The sequence below is a fragment of the Heterocephalus glaber genome, unplaced genomic scaffold (assembly GCF_053883595.1).
Source record: "Heterocephalus glaber isolate CG9 unplaced genomic scaffold, H.glaber_assembly_v1.0 deba00001577, whole genome shotgun sequence".
Taxonomy (NCBI): Eukaryota; Metazoa; Chordata; class Mammalia; order Rodentia; family Bathyergidae; genus Heterocephalus; species Heterocephalus glaber.
In genome coordinates this window covers 30375200-30397912 of record NW_028258358.1, presented here as the reverse complement: position 1 = coordinate 30397912, position 22713 = coordinate 30375200, and the positions used below count along the sequence as shown (strand labels likewise).

The 22713-nt window shown below is 39.4% G+C and overlaps 1 protein-coding gene across 1 annotated transcript in view; it reads right to left on the bottom strand.

The window, feature by feature from the left end:
- Hs6st3 (heparan sulfate 6-O-sulfotransferase 3) overlaps positions 1-16916 on the bottom strand; it is a 717130-nt gene extending 700214 nt beyond the window's left edge. Inside the window, exon 1 of the mRNA XM_004870839.4 lies at positions 16087-16916. Within this exon, the coding sequence (XP_004870896.1) occupies positions 16087-16793 (707 nt within the window). The 5' untranslated portion in view covers positions 16794-16916. The remainder of the gene's footprint in view (positions 1-16086) is intronic.
- Between the last annotated feature and the right edge of the window lie 5797 nt (positions 16917-22713).

Genomic DNA, 22713 nt, shown 5'->3' with positions numbered 1-22713 from the left:
TCTATCATGCTTTAGTAACTACTATATCACACATATAATTTATAGACATAATGGTATCCATTTTGAGGATTCCTGTCCTATTTAATGTAGGCTTTTATTTATGCATCCAGAGATGAGATTTTCTTTTTTATTAATACTCCTGGTGTCCTGTGATTTTTTTTCAAAATGCTTTAAAATGATTTTATCAAGAAAGGTCTGGTAGAATATTTTGCTCTTAAATATATAAATTAACTTTATAAAAATGTACAGCCTTTACAATATGCATCTTCCTTTCAGGAAACATTTGTGTATTTATTCATTCATGCTTTAATTTTATCTCCAGTGAAATGGTGTAGCTTTCTCTATGTAGGTCACAGCCATATCTAATGAAGCTTGTTCCTAAGTATTTCATATCTTTGTCACTAAAGTGAGTAAGATTTTTTTCATTATATCCTCTAGTTATTTAATCCTGATATATCAAAAATGTGTTTTATAGAGTTGATGTGAGTAATAGCCTTTTAAAGAATATTTCTGTCTCTTTGGCAAAACTACTGTGAAAACATTGTTCATGATGTCATTCTGTGTCCCTTTAAGTAATAAATTCCTTCCAGGAGTCAGAAAAAAGAGGGTTATTTTTTCCTTAAAACAAACTTAACCCAATGACAAAGTCTCTCTGTTTTTTCCCTTGATAGCCAAAGTATTAAAAGTTTAAGTTAATATTTAACTGTAAAGTGAACTAAAGCTAGATACACAACATGCACATTTTTCTGTTCCTATCAGTTGGTTTGAATTTAATCATATTTTTAATTTTGCTCTTTTAATTCTGCAATCCACTTCAAATTGTCTCTGTAAGTATGTAGTTAGCCTAGGAAGGTTAGATCCCTTAATATCCACATTCACAAGTAATTAAGCTATATGATAATTGAATAGTATTATTCATCTGTTCTTAATTATATATATGCTAAAATGGAGTAATCGACCTATTTCCTCCAGGACACACAGTAAATCATCCTCCTTTGTAGCCATTCAAGGAAGCATTTCAGAACCTGGGAGTGATCACAAATGGTCACCTTGAAACTTATCTAATTTATAAGAAAAACATAATCATTTTTTCCTGAACTGAACATTTTTAATAATAAATCACCTATAGCACAATTTTATATTGATCAATGTGCACTAACCAACATGTCATCATGACATACCCAGGACACAAATGTGTAATGATGAGAAAATGGTTTTGGAGAAATTCCTTGACAAAATTAGGTTGTGCACAATTTCTGAATTACCCCTTCTGAAGTATTTAACACACCCTTCAAAGAATATTAACCACCCTTTATTCTGAGTTCTGATGACTTTCCAATCACATCATTTCCTATCTACTCATGTGCTGACATATGATCTACTGAGTCATAGTTTGTCCTAGCTTCTTGTTATTGGTTGATTTCTTGATAGCAGCCATTCTTCCAATTTGAATGTGATCATAATGTATACCTAAAATGTACCAATAAACTTAATGGGAAAAAAATTTTTAAAAAGAAAATTAGGTATTAGTAAATCTCTCTCGTCAACCATTCCAAGTTTTATAACCTTGTTTAAACGATAAGGAATTCTCTGTGTCGGGTTTTGCTTAGTGTTACAACTCTATCCAACTTAATTTCGTCCCTCCTCCTAGGTCTATGTCCCCTAGAACATCTGAACTGGAGACTCAGTCCCACCCTGCTCTCTGGAGCCAGTCCACAATCCTGACTACGGGGATGAGGGCACTAACGCTAGTCCAACCCTAGACCTGCTTTCAATTTCACCTTGCACCTGTACTGGGATCACTGGCTTCTGCACTGTTTCAAAATCCATTTGGTAACTGTTTTAAGAGTATCCAGTTAAGGGCTGAGGATTTAGCTCAGTGCTTTCACCACCTGCTACACAAGCACAAAGACCAGAGTTCGATCCCCAGTACCAAAAAAAAGAGTATCCGGTTGATAAAACAATGAGACATATTTTCTTCCTTTGCCTTGAAGGAAGATAGTTTTTATCCCCACAAATCCATGGAAATGAGAGGTGCAGGATTCCATACTGGGCCACACAGGGGGAGATCAAGGTTGTAGGGAAGGCAGAGGAAAAGAGGAAAACACATATGAGAGACCTTATCTAGATTTCCATAGAAAGGGAATAGGTGTGCCTGGGTAAACAGGAGTTAGGCTAGGATCAGCTAGTTAGTTCCAGTCTTTTCAGCAGCCTCTGGAGTTTAGGAGCTGTCTCTAGCTATCTGTTATCAAGCCCTGGAAAGATTAGGACAGATGAGACTTGGGGCCTGCAGCATAAAGAGCCCTTTAAAGAAAGTGGTTGCAGGGAGATCTCTAGATTGGTTGGTTTGCATATGAAAGGTGTGCTAGAAGATGAGCCTTTTATTTTCTTTATAAATTAACTAACCTTGAGAAAGGCAGCACCTCTGGGATAGCAAGGCCCCAGATGTCAAAGCATGAAAGGTAACACCAGGAATCCTAAATTTTCCATCAGCTTACTCACCTTCTTCAAAAGGCTCACCTGACCCAGGAGTTACATGTACCTTCACGTCTCAACACACCCCAGTCTGTCATATCATAGACACCAGAACCAAGCCTCACAGAACTAAGCAAATTAGCTCATAACCAAGCAAAAATGATTCTACTAATAGATCTTTATTACAATGCCAACTCCAGATTCTAGACTATTTTATTTTCTCTTCTGAAATAATTTCTTGCTTTCTTTGTTGTTAGCTGCAAAACAATAAATATATACAGAATAATTCATCAGGCCATCACATCCTAAATCAGCTCAATTAAGGAAGAGTTACAGGGCATATTAACCCATAGTTGTAATTTATATCTGTCATATGAAGTCGTGAACACAAAATTTTAAATATGAATTTTAATCCTTAAATTTGGAAAATAGTAAAGCAATGGAGAAAAAAACCTTGAACCTTGATCTGTGAGCCAAATCCCTGGGGGAAAAAAGGTTTCCTGATATTCTAAGGGAAAGATTTATGCATTTAGGGGCCGGGGATTTCGCTCAGTGGTTTCGCTGCCTGCTGTGCAAGCACAAGAGTTGGTACTGAGTTTGATCCCCAGTATCAAAAAAAAAAAAAAAAAAGATTTATGCATTTAGGAAGTCTTTTATGGCATATTATTTCCTGTTTTAGAAGAAGCTGGTCATTACTGTAACAAGTTGTTGAGCTGAATGTGTATTCTGCACATTTTCAACTTCATCTTTGTCATTCCTGATTTTTGAAACACTCCATAAAAGCTGAATAATATATTCATTCCATTTCCAAAATTCAACTTTCCTTCCTTTTCCATTTCATATCAAAAGACATTTCACTGTCAATGTAAATTCAAATTTGTGTGGTGGTTTACACTTTACAAAGTGCTTTCATACTGTTTTCTTCAGCCACAACACAAAAAATGAGAAGAAAGTACATATTCTTACCAAAATTGTCTCATAAATTAGTAAACTTATTTCTACTGCTTTCTTTCATTTAGTCAACATTTATTTGAGAGCCATTATGTGTCAGGCACTATTTTAGGTGCTGACAGTGCAAAAGGAAACAAAATAATACCACTGTCCTCAAGAAACCTTGGCAGGAAGGAATAAAATGAAGAAGTAAAAAGTAAACATGGAAGCCCAGGTTGAAACTCTGATTGTCTAATTACAAACTTACAGCTTTTTGCAAGACACCACTCTGCCTCCCTAGTCCAAATTATCCAATGTAAAAGTTCTCTTTGCTGTGAATTTTGGTAGTTTGATTTCTTCCACCCATCTCTCTTTGAGTTTTCAAAAGGTTTCAGAGTTTTTTCTACTCTCTGAAGTGATTTAGCTGTCAACTATCAAGACATCATTTAATAACCACCATATTCAGAGCAATATTGTCAATAGTTAGGAAGAACTCCCTTGGCCCCTCCTCATCAAAAAAAGGAAGAGAAAAAAAGTCAACCTGAAATTAGAAGAGTAATTACCAGAGGTCAGAAGGGAGAAGGGAGGTTGGGCAAAAAGAAGTTGGATTTGATCAATCCACTCCATGTGCATGTATTGAAATATCACACTGAATCCCATTAATATGTATAATTAATACATGTTAAGAAAATAAAATGAAAACACATTCATACCTGCAAAAAACAACCTGCCCATAAAACTGTTAAGAACAAATTAATAACCTGCAAGAGTACACACATTTAATTATTATCAATTGGCTGCCTATCCAGGGTTTCTATAACAGAGCATTTCAAATTACTTCCGTGTGCCTGTTTTCATCTCACAGCACTCAGTAGTAAGTTAACTTGTTCCATGTATCATTAGTAATTCATGACTTGCTTGTGAAAGTGCAGGGACAGCACTACTACAGACCTAATACAATGAATATCTTATTAGGAAGAAATTAACAAATGAATTGCTGCCAATCGATAGGTGTTGAAGAGAAAATTACAATGATAGTAAAGCCTAAATAATTTATACACACTATTGATTTTTTCATTACATTAATTATTCTTTATAGCACACATAAGGAACTTGGAGAATAAAACCTTCAAAGCAAAGAAATTTATCTGCCACTATGTCTTAGACTTATGTCTGAATTTAAAAGACAAAGAAAGGGCCCTAATCACAAATTTTTTGGATTAAGAATGTTCCCAATAATAAACTGGATACTTCCAAAGTACCTGAATTTTTCCAAGTTGTCAGAAGACTTTATGCATAATTACTTTTGATATTTGTCATTGGAGGTAGTGATCAAAATGACTATTAATAAAAATACAGAAATCTCCATTAATCCACCACTTTCATTGCATACATGGAAAACACAATAAAAAACACAATAAATCTGTGTGAGAAAGAAAATCTTTCCTGAACCTTCTCCTAGAATTTTTAAGTTAACCAGACTTACATCCAGTTCAACAAGTATAGATTCCTTAGAGCTCATGACTTTCATAGCCAGCAGAAAACGATTCCTAAGGCAAATTTATCATGGCAAGTAACTTTTCTGACCCCCAAACAAAAGCCTGAGGATAATCCTCTTGCTTACAGGACATTTCTGACTCTAGTCATGTCATCAAATGTGGTACCAGAGAAAAGCAACAGAGAGAGAGCCATGTGTGAAGGTGAGGTATGAAGAAGACAGTGTAGGTGATTATATTCTTCGTGGATCACATTGTTCCCAACACTCAAAATCTCTCCCTATGGATGAGACAAACAACTCATACACACCAATCCCAGTAGAAGTATACGTAAAAGTATTGCATCAGATTTTTTATCTATACTTACGTTGACCAGCATTTTACCCATGGCATTTGACTCTCAGAATTATACAATTACTTCATGGTTCTTGTGTCAACTTTTGTCAGACATCTATTTTATTTAAATATTTTTCTAATGTTACAAGTCTAGTATCCAATATTTGTAAATTTTATAATATTCTGCACAGAAAGGCACATGTATCTGTACTTTGAGCATATCACATTTTCTTCAGAACACATACAGAAATGGTATTTCAAAAGGCCTTCAAAACTAAAACTAAATACATTAGAACAATTTCAAATGTGACACCATTTTTTTCCTTCTCTCACATTTTACTTCCAGAGGCTTAAAGCTCACAAATGTTACCCTAAAGAATCTTAATACTCTTGGAAGAAAATCTAAGCAGCAGGAAACATCTCATTGCATAAATACGTTTTTGCAAACTACAGCCAGTTTTGTGTACTTCTTGTCGTGCCTTAACTAATATTGTTAAATAACCAAATTTATAAAATGCCACACACTGATACAATGTAAAATATGTGTTATCTACTATGCACAATAATACAGCTCTAACTGCCCAAATCTGTCACTATTAGCAGTTGATTCTGGTGTACAGGGTGACAAATATCCAAATTTAGCATCATTTTATTACTCAGCAAAAAATCACTTGTCTATGTTGGCTGTTTCTTTGGTAAGTGGTCCTTTACTGCATTCACTATTCTTAGGTTGACACTGTGGGCTCAGCAGAGTATATACAGCAAAGTTTTTAAACATCATACATGTTCATTTGTTCAAAAGAACCGGGTCATCCCTAAAATGGATTATAAGATATTTCAAACTATTTTAAAACACTGTTCAAGTTATCCTCCAGTTCATCCTTCACCTTCTCACAACTCTACATCTGTTTCCATCCTTCTCTGCCATGGAACTCATCAACTAGTTCTCTGCTGCTGCCTTCCAGATAGTTCACTCAGTAGAAGACAATGGAGGAGGTAGGAGGAGAAAGTGGCCAAGGCATGTCCTCCCCCCTTCAGTCCTCCCATCATTCCTCTGCCTCACCTTGGCAGTTCCAGCAGTGGGTGCTTTCTATAGCCAGCTTCTATCCAGAAGCTTCTTCTTCGGTTCTCTACGCCAAGACTATAGCCCTGTTAGCTACATCAGGGGCAAACGTGAATACCATTCTCTTCCTTTGCCAATTCATACCCAGTAGGGTAAGTTTCCCCATGTCACTAACTGCAAGGCACCTCAAGGTCCAATGTTAGTTCCATATTCTTTACTCTTCAAAAATCCCAAAGGGTATCTCTCTTTTTCAAAGCCCTGACTAATAAAGCTGTCAATTCTGTAAAACAGCAACATGATACAAAAAGAGAAAGTATAAGTAAATAAATGCACATCAGCAGCATTTAAATATCCTTGCACTCCCAATCAGACAGCCTCCTGGATAGTTGATTACTTACTATAAATGAGACAAGCCACTGCATGTTAGATAAATTTCTGTCTTCTACATTCAATGTTACTTTCTTTCAGATTCAGTTCTTTTAAGATCCCATCCTTTGCCTTGACTACTTTTGCCCTTCTCTTCCTCCTCCGTAACATTCTTTGAATTTACACTCCGCATTATCACTATACTCTCTTCCTTGGTATGTCACCTTGTTCTTTATTGTATCATAGAGATCTTACCTTCAGATTTCCATGTGCATGTAAAGTCACTGAATAGCTCTGTTTAAAGCCATGTTTACTCTTCTTTAGGTCTCTGTTTTTACTTTTGAAGTAAACCCATAAAATTCTACATTTCTAATTAGAGACCACAAAATACAGATGCCATCATACAAGTTTATAGTTACACATCCAAAACTTTAAATTCTGTGGGAGAAATTCTCTGAAAATTTAACAAACTAAGGATATCAAGGTGATCAGCATTTATGCACTCTTAGGTTTATAAAGAAGCCAGAATGTAGGGGCAAACATGAATACACAACATAAAATGCAAGGCTCTGAAAACAAATGACACAGTACTTACCAATAAGACCATAGTAAGATATTAATAAAAGCAATGAGCTACAAATATTTATGTGCCCACAGGCAACTAATTCAATTTCACTGTAGGACCGTTTCATGTATGAATTTAATTGTATACATTTTAGTATTTTAATTGCTGTTCATTAATTTCCCATAAAAAATGATATGCTGAAAAGAAAACAGAAATACTGCAAGTTTCCATTCAGCAATATTCACCAAGTTCCTGCACTGAGTATCCACAGTACCCTAGAATTAACATTTACTTTCATCTTTTCTGGCTCTTCTTTGGCATCTCAACTTCAGAGCTCACTTTTGCATTACTTAAGTTAAGAATTTCCAGGTCAAAAAAGAATAGTGTAGGTTTATTTATCATTTTATCTTTATGCAAAACAGCATGTATACATAAAACAAGTTCCATGAGAATATAATAATAGCTAACTGATATGATTTCCTCATTACATTCTAACCACGTGGGTAATTAACATATATCATAACACTCCTATTACTCCCTTTTCCAGAAAAAAAAAAGCACAGAGTAGGTAACTGACTCAACCCAAAGTCCCATGAAAGTGATTGGACCTGACTGAAATCCAACTAGTTTGACATCAGAGTTCCTGTTCTTAAAAGTTACCTTAATTACACTTACAAATCAGACAACCATAAGTTTGTCATTGATTTCATCCCATTTCTCTTGAGGATTTGTCTTCCTAATTCATCCCTTCCCATTGCCTTCCTATATCACAACCTTCAACCACCAATTCAACTGTCCAGTTTAGTAGTAGTCCCAAGTCTGTATATACTAAAAGTTAAATATACCTCTCTCACCCTCACATCCCACATCAAAGCTGCCATCCTGTCAGTTTTTTTCTGAAGTGAAAATAAATGATGAAATTAACCTTTCCAAGAGACAAGGACATCTGTTTGTATCCAAATGAATTTCTGATTTGTGGCATACTGTCTACAAGGAGAAATCTAGTGGTTCAATGAGCCCTGGCCTCCACACATACTTTTACTCCTTTCTTTGAGAATCTTGCAGTTCAGCATATTGCTAATTATGGAAGTCAACCACGAATAATTAGCATTTGCACCTGAAATAACAATGTCACAACACAAAGCATTTAATAATCCCATTTTCTGAAGAACCACAATCTTGTCAAGTTACACTGATATTTTTAAAGGCTAATCTAAAACCTGGCATTTATTAAGCATCTCCTATAGTTAATCTTTGTGTAGGTACTATACATGTGTTCTACAATTGTATTTGTCAAAGAAAAATTTTAAAAGCAACATTGTCTAAAGGAGCCAACCACCCTCATTGGAGGAAAGATAACCTATTTAACAAATGGTGTTGGAAAAACTGGATTTCAACCTGCCAAAGATCAAAACTAGACCCATATCTATCACCATCCATTAAACTAAGATCAAAGTGGATTAAAGATCTAAATATTAAAACAATGGCCAGGGATTTAACTCAATGGTTCCACCGCCTGCCTTGAAAGCACAAGGGCCTGAGTTCGATCCCTAGTACCAAAAATATAAAAAATAAATTTTTTTTAAAAGTTAAAATATAGAAGTTTAAAAAAATAAAATAAATATTAAAACAGAAACACTAAACTTGCTGGAAGATAAGTTAGGTAGAACTCCTGAAGACAATGGCACAGGAAAAGACTTTATGAACAAAACCTCAGTAGCACGGGAATCAGCACAAAGAATCAACAACTGGGATCTCATCTTACTAAAAATCTTCTGCACTGCAAGAGAAACCATCAACAGAGCCAAGAGACAACCTACAATGTGGGAAAAAATTTTAGCAGCTGTACCTCAGACAAAGGACTACTCTCTAGAATAAAGAACTGAAAAAAATCAGACTCCCTAAATTCAAAGATCCAATTCAAAAATGAGCATCTGAAATGAACAGACATTTCTCAGACAAAGAAGTAAAAGCAGCAAATAAACATATGAGAAAATGTTCAACATCACTGGTCATTTGAGAGATGCAGATGAAAACAACAATGAGATTCCACCTCACCCCAGAAAGAATGGCTGCTATCAAGAAATCAACCAATAACAAATGCTGGCGAGGGTGTGGGGAGAAAGGAACCCTTCTCCATTGTTGGTGGGAATGCAGACTGGTGCAACCACTGTGGAAATCAGTATGGAGATACCTCAAAGAACTGAGATTAGAGGTCCCATTTGACCCAGCTATTCCCCTGCTGGGTATCTTCCCAAAAGAATTAAAAGAATCATACCACAGTGATATATGCACACCCATGTTTACAGCAGCACACTTTAGAATAGCTAAAACTTAGAAATAGCCCAATTGCCCATCAACTGGAGATTGGATAAAGAAGATGTGGTATAGGGCCAGGGATTTAGCTCAGTGGTTCTGGCACCTGCCTTGCAACCACAAGGTCCTGAGTTTGATCCCCAGTAGCCCCCCCCCAAAAAAAGACTTCAAGAAGATGTGTTCTTTTATAAAATGGAGTACTACTCAATCATAAAGAATGAGAAACCAGAGACATTTACAGCTAAATGGATGCATACTGAGGCCATACTCTTAAGTGAAATAAATAGGACACACATGTAAATACCAAATCGTTTTTCTAGTGTGAGAAATTGAAAGTCTAAATAAGGATTAAAATGATTAAAACAAATAATTGATCATTTGAAATAGGAAGAAAAGATCCAAAGGATAGAGGAAGTGGGAGGGGAAGGGATAAGAAAAGAAGGGAAAGGAAAAATTATGAGAAAAGGACAAAATGGAAACAAAGTCTTTGTAAATAGGGAAGAGTGGAGGGGATGAAGGGCGCACAGGTAATGGGGGAAAAAATAAGAACCAAGATACATGACGTACAGGTACAAGCACCCAATGATAAATGTAAATGTATTGTATACCTAAAATGTACCAATAAAAGAATTTAAGCAAAAAAAAAAAGCAACATTGTCTATGTTAACAGATGCTGAGTATATTTCAAAACACATAGCTAAATGTTTAGCTATAATTTAAACAAAGTTATATTAGCCAATGAAATCACAGGAAATTTATACATAATAAACACAATTTAACAAATTCAAAAACCAGATAATTGATTACTGCAAAATATAAATTTGGGTTCCTCCATTTAATTGTTTTCATACTGAACCTATTTCTTGGCACAGTAATCTATTTTGTGACTCTTAAAAATCACATTAGGATTTGCCAGTCTCAATTAAACTGTTTAATTCATTATTAACCATAAATAACTTTCAAATGCCATGAGCTTCTGACTGCCTTTCAAAATGAGAAGATAATAATTAGCTTTCAGGGATAATAATATAAGAGTTCGAGATTAGGGAAAACGACATTGTTAGGGGCTAAATTTACCTAGCTTCTAATTACTACATGAACATTTCTACTTCTCTAATACCAATCCAATAAAAAATCCCAAGGTGATTGGCAATAAAAGACAGAATAATAAATCATCTATTACCATTTACTACTTCCAGTGTATATACTTACCACTCAAAAAATGGAATGAGTTTATTTAACCTCTTTCTGATTTATACCAAATATTGGTAGTTTGAAGCAGAAGCAATATGGTGCTTTAAGAGACCCTGTAATGAACAAATAAGTAGATATGGCATATAGACAGAACAATTTTTTATCTCCTTAGTTTCACACTGCACACAAACCTTATGGTAAAAATTAACCTTCTTGGTAGTTCAACGTTTCTAATTAGAAGAGACATCAAACAGATTATGCTTTAAAAAGCAGTTCAGCCATAATATTGTAGAATCTTTGAAACAAAGCTCTGCAGATGACTTAAATATTTTAGCCTTTCTGTCCAAGGAAAAGCAATAACAAGATGATGTTTCAAGCAGTTCTATTTTTTTGTACCAAGTTGTGTTATATTTTCTCATCTTATCTTTTTGTACTTATTATTAAGAAGCAGATGATCTAATACACAGAATGTATTTGTCATTTTTAGCCCTGAGTGTGTAAAACAGTCTATATTATCAGAATGTTTTTTACCAAAAGTTTCCTAGGTAGAAATACTGTATTTAACAAATGCTGGAGAACTGGCATTTTCATTTATAATCTTTTTTTCTTTTCTACCCATGGAGCAGGACAGGGGAAAAGAAGATATCCTGAACTCAGAATGAAAGACCTTTGAAAGGCTACCCAGGCTAAATCATCCCCCAGCAAAGAATAGTTCACAACAATATCAAAGTTTTCACTGCTGGGGAGCACACCATTTCACAAAAGAGTCCATGATCAATTTAGACAGTTATAAATTGTATGAAGTTCTTACTCTGAGTTCAAATTCCATCACTTCTTATCTTAATTTTATTCTTCGGAGCTATACAGACCAAGTCTCTTCACCTTCTATATTGTCCTTTGAGTATTTGAAGGCAACTTTCATGTCTCTCCTTGTTTTTTCCATCTTTATGTTAAGTATTATCAATTTCTTCAATTAATTTTCATAGGAACATGGTTTCCAGATGCTACATGAAAATTTGAGTTGCAGTTTGGCTTAAAATATTCCCTAAGTGGAACGCAAAGAATAAATCTGAAGATTCATTTCTCATTCATTTCGACCTATAGTTGACACAATTAGGGGGTCTCTCCAGAGCCCATTGATCTACCCAGGAGTAAGCCTCTCTTCATTTGACAACTGGTGAGAGAGAGGGTGGGGGCAGAGAGACAGACAGAGAGAAGACTGAGACATGGAAGTTGTTCTGTAATACAAGGTGGTTCAGGAAACCTCAACTCTCTGGCTGTAATGATGGCTGAAAGTCACAAAGCCCAAACTGAAATTAACCAAAGTCATTCTCCATGGTTTCAAAGTGGAACTCAGGAATGGCCTGCTTTCCTTTCACCTTATAGTGCTATTAAACATGAAGATCACCTTGAGAAATGAACCAATCTGATAGACTGAGATCAATATGCAAAGGACTGTGAGGAGAAAAACCAAATCTCTGGTTCCAGTCATTCCTGAAACTACCTACCCCTTCCAGTCCTAAGGTATAATTGTAAGCCAGTAATTCCTCCTGGCTGAATAAGTTTGAGTTAGGTTTGTATCACTTGTCACACAGAGTACCTCATACAATATCCACAGAGTTCCAACTATTCTAACAGAATTAATAGAATGTGAGTCATAAAAGAGAAAAATCACCATCCTGTCCTACAAGAGGATTAGGATGGAGTATCTCCTAGCATTATCCAAGAGTAGGAGTGATACCTACTTACCAAAGATTCTGTCTGTCTTCCCCAATAGCCTAGTCTCCATAGGGATAAGACTGCTTGAAACTCTAAGAATTTCCATAGTAAGTAGGGGCTTAAGATCCCCTCCACAATATATATAGACTGCAGATACAGCAAACAAAACATTGGATATAATTATGCAAATGAAGACAAATTCCCTGGGGGGAATTTAATCAAATCATTTCTCCTTTTTAGAGTGAAAATTTCTCAGGACAATTGTGGGACTATGTTATGCCTTTAGTTGTTTTTACAACAGTAAAGAGGTGGCTCCTAAAGATTCAGTCATGAGATAAAGGGGGAAAACACAAAAAAGAAAGAAGCATATAACAACAGAAAGAATAACATACCAAAGAAATAATTGGGGGCACACAAAACTAGTGGGGAGAAATCGTCAGTAATAAGCTAAGACAGGTCATCCAGATGTGCCTTCTTCCTTTTGGCTTCCAATCCTTTCTAATCAATTTCTGTGATCAACGATGACTTCCGTGCAGGATCCACACTGCCAGCCAGGATGGTTATCATTTCATGGGCCCATGTAATCCATATGATTGTTCCTTCAACTCTTCCATGCTTCCCTTTTCAGAGATGGATTCCCGTTTCGCCTTTCTCTTGGATGTTCTACTTCCTCTCTCACCTTTTTAATAGCTTTTCTTGTCACCACCAGAATATGTATGATACTGTGGGTTTCCCCCTTCCCCTGTTCCTCATCCCGCCTCCTATGATGACTGATATTCAAACATCTGTAATTTTGAATTTCAATTGTAAATCAAGAAATTATGATTCTCAGCACAAATAATCAAAAAACGGTACCTCTGTAAGTCAACATGACCCATTTTCACTGAACTGCTCTAAGCAACTGACCTCAGGTCCTTCTGTGAAGGAAGACTTTGATCAAGGAAATATAATTAATGATGAGTATTATAATGCTACTATATACTCACAGTTTAAGTATTAAGTATTACATATCAGCATAGTATACATTTATACTATCCTAAGCATTTGCATACATTAGCTCATTTAATTCTCATAACATTTCTATGATGGACATCCTAATTACTATCTACACTTTAATGGTGAAGAAACTAAGACTCAGAGTCACTTACTACTGGTTACACAGCTAGTAAATATAAGTACCATATCTAGCTGACTCCAGGGTCCTTGCTCTGACCCATTATGTGATCCACAGGGCACTGATGTTTGCGAGGCATGGGAAGGAGATGCTGAAGGGTACCAAAAGCAGAGACTAGGGAAATAGGGAATAGGGAAATATAATCAACAGGACCTACCTTTCAATTTTGCTTAGAGTCAGCCCTATCTGAAGTAGAACCTTGTTCCCATTATGTAGCAATAGATTATCTGCCATTTTGCATTGTGAAAATGTACCCTCCATTATCCAGGCTAATCTGGCTGACTGGTAGAATGCTGTACACAGACATTACAATGACAGACAACTAATTCAATCTTCTCTGCTAGGAAGATGCTACTGTTAACGTCTCTTCAACATTTTCTCTGTAGCTTCTGATGTAAGGCACCTCACATATTCCACAACCAGTCCTTCCTACAGTATCTAGAGAAGGGAAGTAACTGAGAATTACTGAAAAGGCAGAGAGGTTGACCCTAAGGTAAAAGTATTATAAGATGTGGTACCAAAAATACTACCAGAAAAAAAATGTTAAAGAAAATCATTGTAGGGTGATTGATTACCTGATAACTTATGATTCAGAGAGAAATGAATGTTTATGGTCATCACCAAACTTTTTAAAAAATTATTTGACTGTGTAATAGAAACCATATGTTTAAATAGCCAAGGTGGAATTTTTCTACATCACAGAACAGAACGATACTAGTACTTCCTATGGAAGTGAAATCTTACTGTTTATGATCTACGCAGGGTTTATAACAGTAGCACCATTTCCTCACTCAGCAGAAACCTAATTATTTTTAGATTTTACATTCTTCTAACTCTTCTAAAATCATCCTCCACTTACTAGAACATTGGCAAAAACAATATTAATAATAAACCTCACTGAAAAGTCATCAGATGTTTCTATGTGCTAATAAATGTCTCCAGTTTTAGTGAAATCGTAACTAGGAAGCTGGCTAGCAAACTCTTCAGGGTCAATCAGAAATATGCAACATCTAAATAAAAAGAGTACAACATGGGCTGAAATGTACAGAGACAATCTCGCTGACATAATAGTGCTGTATGTTACGAAGTTTAGAAGTAATATGGGTTTGAAAACTGACCTAAGATAAAATAGAGTGGGAGGGTCTAAAATACAATAGAATATTGTGACACCATTACAAAATTCTAAAGCAAAAGGCCCTTAAAATATACTAAGGGGAAAGCCTAATGCCTTCATTCCAAGTCCAGCTGTTTCTTTAACCAATATCCACAAAACAGGGAAAGAAGCAAAGAGGAGAGAAAGTATTTGAAAAACTGCCAAAGTTTTTAAAAATCCATAATAAAGTTTTGCTCATTCCAGGAGAAATGAAGTAGAATTCAAGGCTTCAGTGACAGCAAATTCCAAAATCTGGGTAGTGTCCAATAAAATAAGCTTTTCCACAATGTCAAATGCAAAAGCTATCTGACATCACATATTGAGCTGAGTGTTTAAATTCCTTCTTCCTTACACCAAATTGCTTGAAACCTTTGAGATAAAATCTTCAGTAAAGTAGTGTTCCAAGCTTTTACTATCACAGCCCCTTGAGGAGGCATGTCAGAGTAATGTTCGGATTGCAATGGGCAGAAAGAGCATTCGACCAAATTCTTAAACCCATGCCTCTCTGGAAGGATGCTAATAATGTCAGCGGTTTCATTGGCTATCAAGATTTCAAACTTTTCTAATCCTCAACTCCATTACTATATTTAAGGGGGGAGCATTCCATCCTAAAAACGGGGGTCTTATTTAGGGTTAGGGTTAGGGTCTTATTTAATCTTTCTATCCACTTACCACGTTGCCGGGCACACAGTAGGGATTTAACAAATACTTTTGAAATAAGATGATGGCAAGGCCTAGGCAAGGGGGAGAACTGAAATCTTGCTGAGAACAGCATAAATCCAAATGCCGGCTGTGCTCAGCGACGAAGACCATCTCCAGAATTGGGGCTACCGGGGCAGAGCAGGAACGTGCACGTGTATCTTCAAAGCGGCATCAGAGGACTGGGCGAGCTGCCACCCAGGGGCCACTTATGAAGGGACTGGCCCAGGTTCGCGGTGCCTGGAAAACTCCTGCCCTGCCTCTCTACTCCCAGCTCCTCCTGCTTTTGGGTTCCTTCCATCACAGAACTTAAGCCCAAGATTCGACCTGCCCGGGCTGCCCAGACCCTCGAACCCCCTGGCCATCCCACTGGGGTTTCCGGCGTCCTCTCCATGGAGACCACATCATGCTAGGGACCATATAGGTCACACACCCAAGGACGGCTCCAGACACCTCTGAAGGTGAAAGGAAGTGGCCAGCAGCACTGGGGTCTGGGGAAGAGCGAGTTCAAGGCCTCGGCTCGGTCCCGGTCCCGAGGTTGGGCTCCACGCTGGGGGAGAGGGGCGGGGAGGTGACCGGAAGCGCAGGACGGGACGTTACCTGCTGTGGCTGTGGTTGCGGGGACAGTCCTTCTTCTCCATGATGGCCGGCACGCAGTTGGTGAGCTCTGTCCAGTCGGCGTGCAGCCCGCAGCTCCAGCCGGTGGAGAAGCGGGAGAAGAGCCAGGTGTCCTTCTTGCCGGGCCGGTGACAGGTGCACTTCTTCTGGCCGGCTTTGCAGCTGCATGGCTGCTCCAGCCGGATGTTCTTCACCAGGTGCCGGCCGAACGTGGTGCCCCCGGTCTTCTGGATGTGCAGGAACACGATCACGTCGCGCCCTTTGATGTTGAAATCCACGAACCGGGTCAGGTCCTTCAGGGTGAAGTTGAAGCGCGGCACGAACCGGGGAAGGGAGCCGTTCTCGGGGGCCTCGGGGTCCGGCTCCTCTTCCTCCTGCTCCTCTTCCTCCTCCTCTGGGTCCCCTGGCTCCTCGTCCTCGTCCTCCGGGGCCGCGGCTCCCTGAGACCCCTCGGGCGGCCCCCGGGGCGGCGGGGGCAGCTGGGGTCGCCGCTCCCACTCTTCCGGGGGCGCCTGCGCCCGGCGAGCGGGACTCGGGGCGGCGGGCGGGCGGGCGTCCCGGGCGCGGGGCTGCTCCCCGAAGTTGCCGCAGGCGCTGGAGCAGGAAGGGGACACGTACTGGTACATGATGACCACGAAGAGGAGAGCGAGCACGGGCGTCAGCAGCCACTTGTTGAACCTTTCATCCATGGTCCCGCTCTCAGGCCGGCAGGCGAAGCGGCGGCGGGGGCGCGGACGGGCGCCTGCTCAGAAGTTTCGGGGACTCCGGGGCGCGGCTCGGAGCCCGCCGCTCCTCCATGCCCCTGCCGCCGAGGCGTGCGCTGCCTGGCGGCCCCGCTCCGCTCCGGGGCTGGCGGCGCGGGAGGAGGACGCGCGGCGCGGCTGCGGCCCCGGCGCGCTCCGGCTCGCGCGGTTCCGGGTCAGGCGACGCAGACAGAGCCTCCCTGACGCTCAGGCGCAGGGGAGCGACCCGCGCCGGGCAGCAGCCGGGCAGCTGGGCAGCTTCAGCGGGGAGCGCAGGGGCCGCATGAGGCTCTCCAGGGTGCCCGCCAGCGGCCAAGGCGCGGCCCGGGCCCCGCCGCCCCTGCGCACCGCGCCTCGCAGGCGCGCCCGGCACCTGCGCGGCTAAGTGGGGGGCGCGGGAGCCGCGAGCAGGGCGAACAGCGCCCGCCGCAAGTTTGCAGAGCGGCTTCCTCCGCGGCCGCAGGCGAGGCGCCTCCGCCACGCCGCCTCTCTCGGGCGAGTCGCACTGCTGCTCCGGTCGGCCCGCGCTGGCGCAGGCACGCAGACACACTCGCACACTCACAGGCTGGCACTGTCACAACCCGCCAGCCGGTGTGACGGGAGCCCCGCTACCCGCAGCAAAAACCTGCTCTAGGTACCGAGCATGCGCCAAAGCCTTCCCCAGGCCGGGAGGAGTTTCCAGGGGAGGAGTCGGCTGCACCGTGGGGCTCTGAGGAGGCAGCTGGGGGTGAAAAATCCCTTCAGCCCGAAGCCGGGAGAGAGGAGGCAAGAAAGCTAAGGTGGCTCGAGGAAAGGCCCCCAGGAGGTCGTCTCCGGTGCTGATCTGATTCCTCTAAATCAGCAGCTTTCTTGGCCAAAGTGGATAGCGAACCTGGACGGCCTTACGTGTAGAAGTAACACCCCATATCGCTGGAAGACCCAGCTAGAGCAGACTTCCTACGGCTTGGCTGGTCCTACCAGGGCAAGGGAATTGGGCTCCACACTGCATTTCATTTCTACCCAAGACATTCTAACGATGCTCAAGTCTTATTCCGGTCCTTCCTTAACTACGAACTTTAGCGCGCCCAACTCTGCAACTTTATTGAATCAGCATCTATGAAGCGCCTACTGTGTATCGGCTGTGTTCAAAATACAGTTCTTAAAAAAAAAATACAGTTCTTTCTTTCAACACCAAGACAGCCCAGCCCACAACCAGGCAGAACATAGGAGTGTAGGGATCACCTCCTAATATGCGTTCAGCTTCTCCATGTCCCTCCTTTGCACCAGTGTGAAAGGTGAGACTGACTCTTACCTACATTTCTTAAGCCCTTCTTTGTTTGCAGATGTTTTTGAAAACTCTTATTCCAGCAGTCAGATTTTACATTTATCCCGGAACCATATCTTTGCTTTAAAACAACGTCTGTTTTTCAGATAATGAATGAACGCGCCAAGGAATTGGAGTGATTGCCCCAGCACAAGTCCTAGACCTGCTTGACTTGTTTTTCCAAATGGACAGGAGGCAGGGGTTGAAGGTGGGCTCGATGCAATGCGCATCCCTGGCCTGACAGCTGCGCCCCACAACACTTTCACTGCTGCCTACCTTCCCACTTGGGCTCTGCAGGGATCGCAGTCGTTTCTTCCTGAGACTGCGCTGATCTCTTCTTCCATTTTTCATGTCCATCAGTTAAAATCCAGATCTCTTTCAGGAATGCAAAAGCTTGCCCATAGAAATTTATTTTTATTGTTCTAGACAGGTGCGATTCTTCTCAATAAAGCTTCTCTCCTCTGCTTCTTTTCCTGTTTTCAACTCTATAAACAACCACATACTGCTCTTCCTGATACTGTAGGAGCCTATATTTGTAAGAAAGGTGTTGGTATAATGAATCAGCTTCTCTAAAGCTTGATTCCATTTCCTCTCACTCAGGTTTAAAATTCTATTAATGGCATCACACTACACTTGAAAGCAAGAAATTGTGATAGAACAAGAACCTAATAATTATTTCTTGAGTGTGTCTGGTTAATGGGTTACTTGTTTATGGGTTTTTTAAAAAAAAACTTTATTTTAATCAAGTAATAAAATCATCTTTTATATTATTTTATTTGAGAAGTTTCTTCTTATCTTTAAAATTGCTTGATATCACATAGACAAATGGAACCTTCCTAGCTACCCAAATGGATAACCCAGGGCTAGTGGTAATTTACATACTGGAAAGCACTTTTCTACTCATCAACTCTCCTTCTCAGTTCAGTACTCTAAGGAGATAAAGAAAGTATAATAACCCACTTTAGAGATGGCAAAACTGAACCATGGTCAGGTAGGTGAAAGCAGTCAAAATTAGAAATGACCCACATCCCTGAAATGCGTTCAAATCACCACTGAAGAAATCCAGTGAACATCAGTAACCTCATAAGTTTCTCTCTCTCTCTCCTCTTGAGACGCTTTACATCAGGAGGCAAGAACTGCATTGTTTTCCCTCCACCCCTGGCTTTATAGTCAAAACTGAGCAATTCTACATCCTGCAGTCTTTTGGTACCTAGCCTATGACTTTCCAGATAAAAAGAGGAAAGACAGTAACAATTATAAAATAATTATGTCATTATTAAAAGAAGTCATGTAACAGCTGTGTTGCTAATAAAACGGATGTGTCCATAAATAAGTACACCCTTAGCACTTTTCAAAGAATATTATCCCCAAAGAGCTTTCAGGAAAATAGCTAATGGAGTGCTACCATTTCTCCAAAATAATTGCAAGGAAAACAATGCATAGAATCCAGGCAATTATACAGATAATTCAGGCATGTACCTGGGTATTCATTTTTAATGATAGGTAACTTTGGTTGGGTAAACACAGTCTGTCCCAGGTGTGGTCTTCTTATTACAATTGTGGAACTTGGTATGAACCTAATCAAAGCTCTTAAATCACAAAATAAACAGGCTTCCTTATCTACTAGGGCAGACCTCACATGCCAGTGAAAATGAATAGAAACTTTCTAAAATTGAATGCTCTCCAGGTAAAAAGGAAAAACATGTTTGCATTCACCCTACTGTAGTTACTCCACGATGACACCAGCTGGCAATTGTTTCTGGCTAACAGATTGCAGTTACTATGATTCCTACACAAATATTAAAATAATAAAAATGATGCTTCAAAGAGCTTTCCTCCATTTCCTTTGCCAGTCTAGCAAAGAGCTTAACACTATCTGTGAGGCAATTTGTTCACCTAATTGTTTGCCTTAATAAGCTTTACTACAATTATTTTCTTCCTGATTCTTTCCCTACCTTACCTTTAGTACTCTTCCTCTCTGTTTTTCTCAGATATTCTCAACCCTGTTAGTAACATTGCACTCCCCCAGGATTTAAACTTTTGATTAGAACAGTCCCTATTTAATCAAGTTCAATTGAGAGATAAAATTGCATCTCAACTTCTCTGTTTTCCCTTTGGTGCCAGAAACTGCCTTTGAGAATCCTGAGGAAACCCTGGAGAGATTAACAATACAAACAATCACAGAGAATAGTTTTGGATCCACTACATTTGCACACAGGAACATATGATAGATATGAATACCCCTCAATGCAGATGTAAAACAAAATAGATTATGTCAATCATTGTCAGTGTGAATCTCTCAAGGAATAGAAAGTGCTCTTATACATTGAAATGATTTCTTTCTCATATTTGTAAACATTCACCCCAATCACCAAATAACCCTAGGTTAAGCAGTTTACAGATAGCACCAAAGTGGTAGCTTTTTTTCTTAAAAAATTAAACAGCAGAATTTGTATAGCCAGGGCAAACTGTGGAAAAAGATGTAATACTGTATTCAAGTCCACTACATGATTGTAACTTTGGAATAAGCATGACCTTACATATTGCTTCCCATAAAGTTCTATTTATATGCACAATGCAGTTTTTATTTTAAAATATAAAATTCTTTACTCACCATTAATGGAAGCCTATAGTGAATGGAAATTATGCTAACTGTGTGTAATGTATTCATTAAGTCAGTAGAGTGTATGTAAATGCATTAATCTTTTCACAATGGATATATATGTATTTCAATTAGGACTTGAGTACTTAGTACATACTGAGTACACTACTGAGTGCTTTAGATACATCATTAAACAAGACCAATAAGGAACTTGCCTTCATGTACTTTATGTTCCAAAAGTAGAAATATAAATGATAAAGAAATAAACAAGATGGATTCACTTACTCCAAAGATATATGTTAAGATGCTACCATGTGCTAGATACTTTTAGGTACATAGGTTAGATTAGTGAACAATAAAGATAATAACTCTGACCTCAAGAGGTTGAATGCAAGCAATATAAAACAATACAGATGAAGGTAGAGAAATAATGGGACATGCATCCTATCAAGTCTTGTGGGCCATGGTAAGAATTTTACTATTAGAGAAGTGGAGAGCCTCTGGAAAGTGTGAAAAGTTTGGTCATTTTGATTGTTTTCTTGAGAGTAGACTGTAAGAAGGCAAATGTAGAAGCAGGAAAAACAATTAAGTGGCTATTCCAATAACCAGGTGAGATATATGGTGGCTCAGACCATGACAAGAGGCTAGCAGAACAGGGAGTGGAAAGAAGTAAGATTAACTGCATTTTCTGGAAAGAACCAAGGATATTCCCTGATGAACCAAATGTTGGGGATAAAAGGAAGAGAAGAATCAAGGAATGCCAAGACTTGGGGCCTGTCCAATTGGAAGGATAGAGATGCCACCAACTGAACATCAACTGAGATCATTACAAGTGCTAGAGGGGAAATAAATGAGATGATGTGACAAAGATTAAGTGGCAGGAGTGGAGGGAAAGTGATAGAGCTTTTCACTGGGCAGTCAGAAAAGACAGTAGCTACATGAAGACAACAGGGCTGGGTCCAGAAGAAATACTATACAATGAATTAGTCATTCCAGATGTCCTGGAGAAGAGGTTTCTCAACAAAGCAGTGAGTGCAAAGGTCTGGAGTTGGAAAGAGCCTGCAGGGCTTAAGATAGAGACCTAGCAATAGAGAAGGAGGTGTGGACAGTTTGTTCAGAGCCATTATATTGGGTACTCTCCACTAGAACCACAACTGGGAAGTTGTGAGAAAGGAAATTATGTGACTAATTGATATTAAAAGCTCACTGAACTCTGAAAGATGCATTAGGAAGGATTTGAAAGAAAGCAAAGAGCCAGTTAGGAGGCAAGTTCAGTTGTCCAGGCAAGAGATGATGGGAACTTAAACTAGGATGGCAACAGTGGAGAAATAATCTACCAAATACTGAGTCCAAAGACTTGGACTGGAGAGGTGTAACTTCCTTCATTTTCTAATAACAGGATGAAACGGCCTGGAAGATTCCATCACCTGAGATAGAGGGAAATAAAAAACTCCCAAATTAAATTAATTCAGTTTCTTCTTAATTAACCTCTTTCTCTTTAGAGTAAATATTCAAGGTCCTGGTTTTCCCCTCGCCTTCCTTTTTTGCTTTCCCCTAGGATGATCTAAACTAGGGAGTTTATGTGGCATCTTTGCACTGGCTGAGGGAAATGGCTCTGCAGAGAGTCTTCTTTATCTTTAGCTCTCTCCTTTAGTCTCACCTGGACTCAGGTGCACGTCTTGATTTTTGCTGGGTCTTTGGCTGCCCTATTAGAAAGTCACCTGTCATCTTTCCATAATCTGCATCTTCTGAAACTGAACCATGAGACCCTTTCTGATTGCAAGCCTTCAACTCTTTGATAGCCTTTTCTCAGAACACATTATTACCTAAACCAGTGACTTTCCAACACCATCAGGTCCAACCCTCATTTTCATTAAACAAATATTTTGAAATACTCTCTTTAATGATTTCAAGTTAAGCATCATAAATCATAGAAACTACCTACACACATAGTTTCTTTA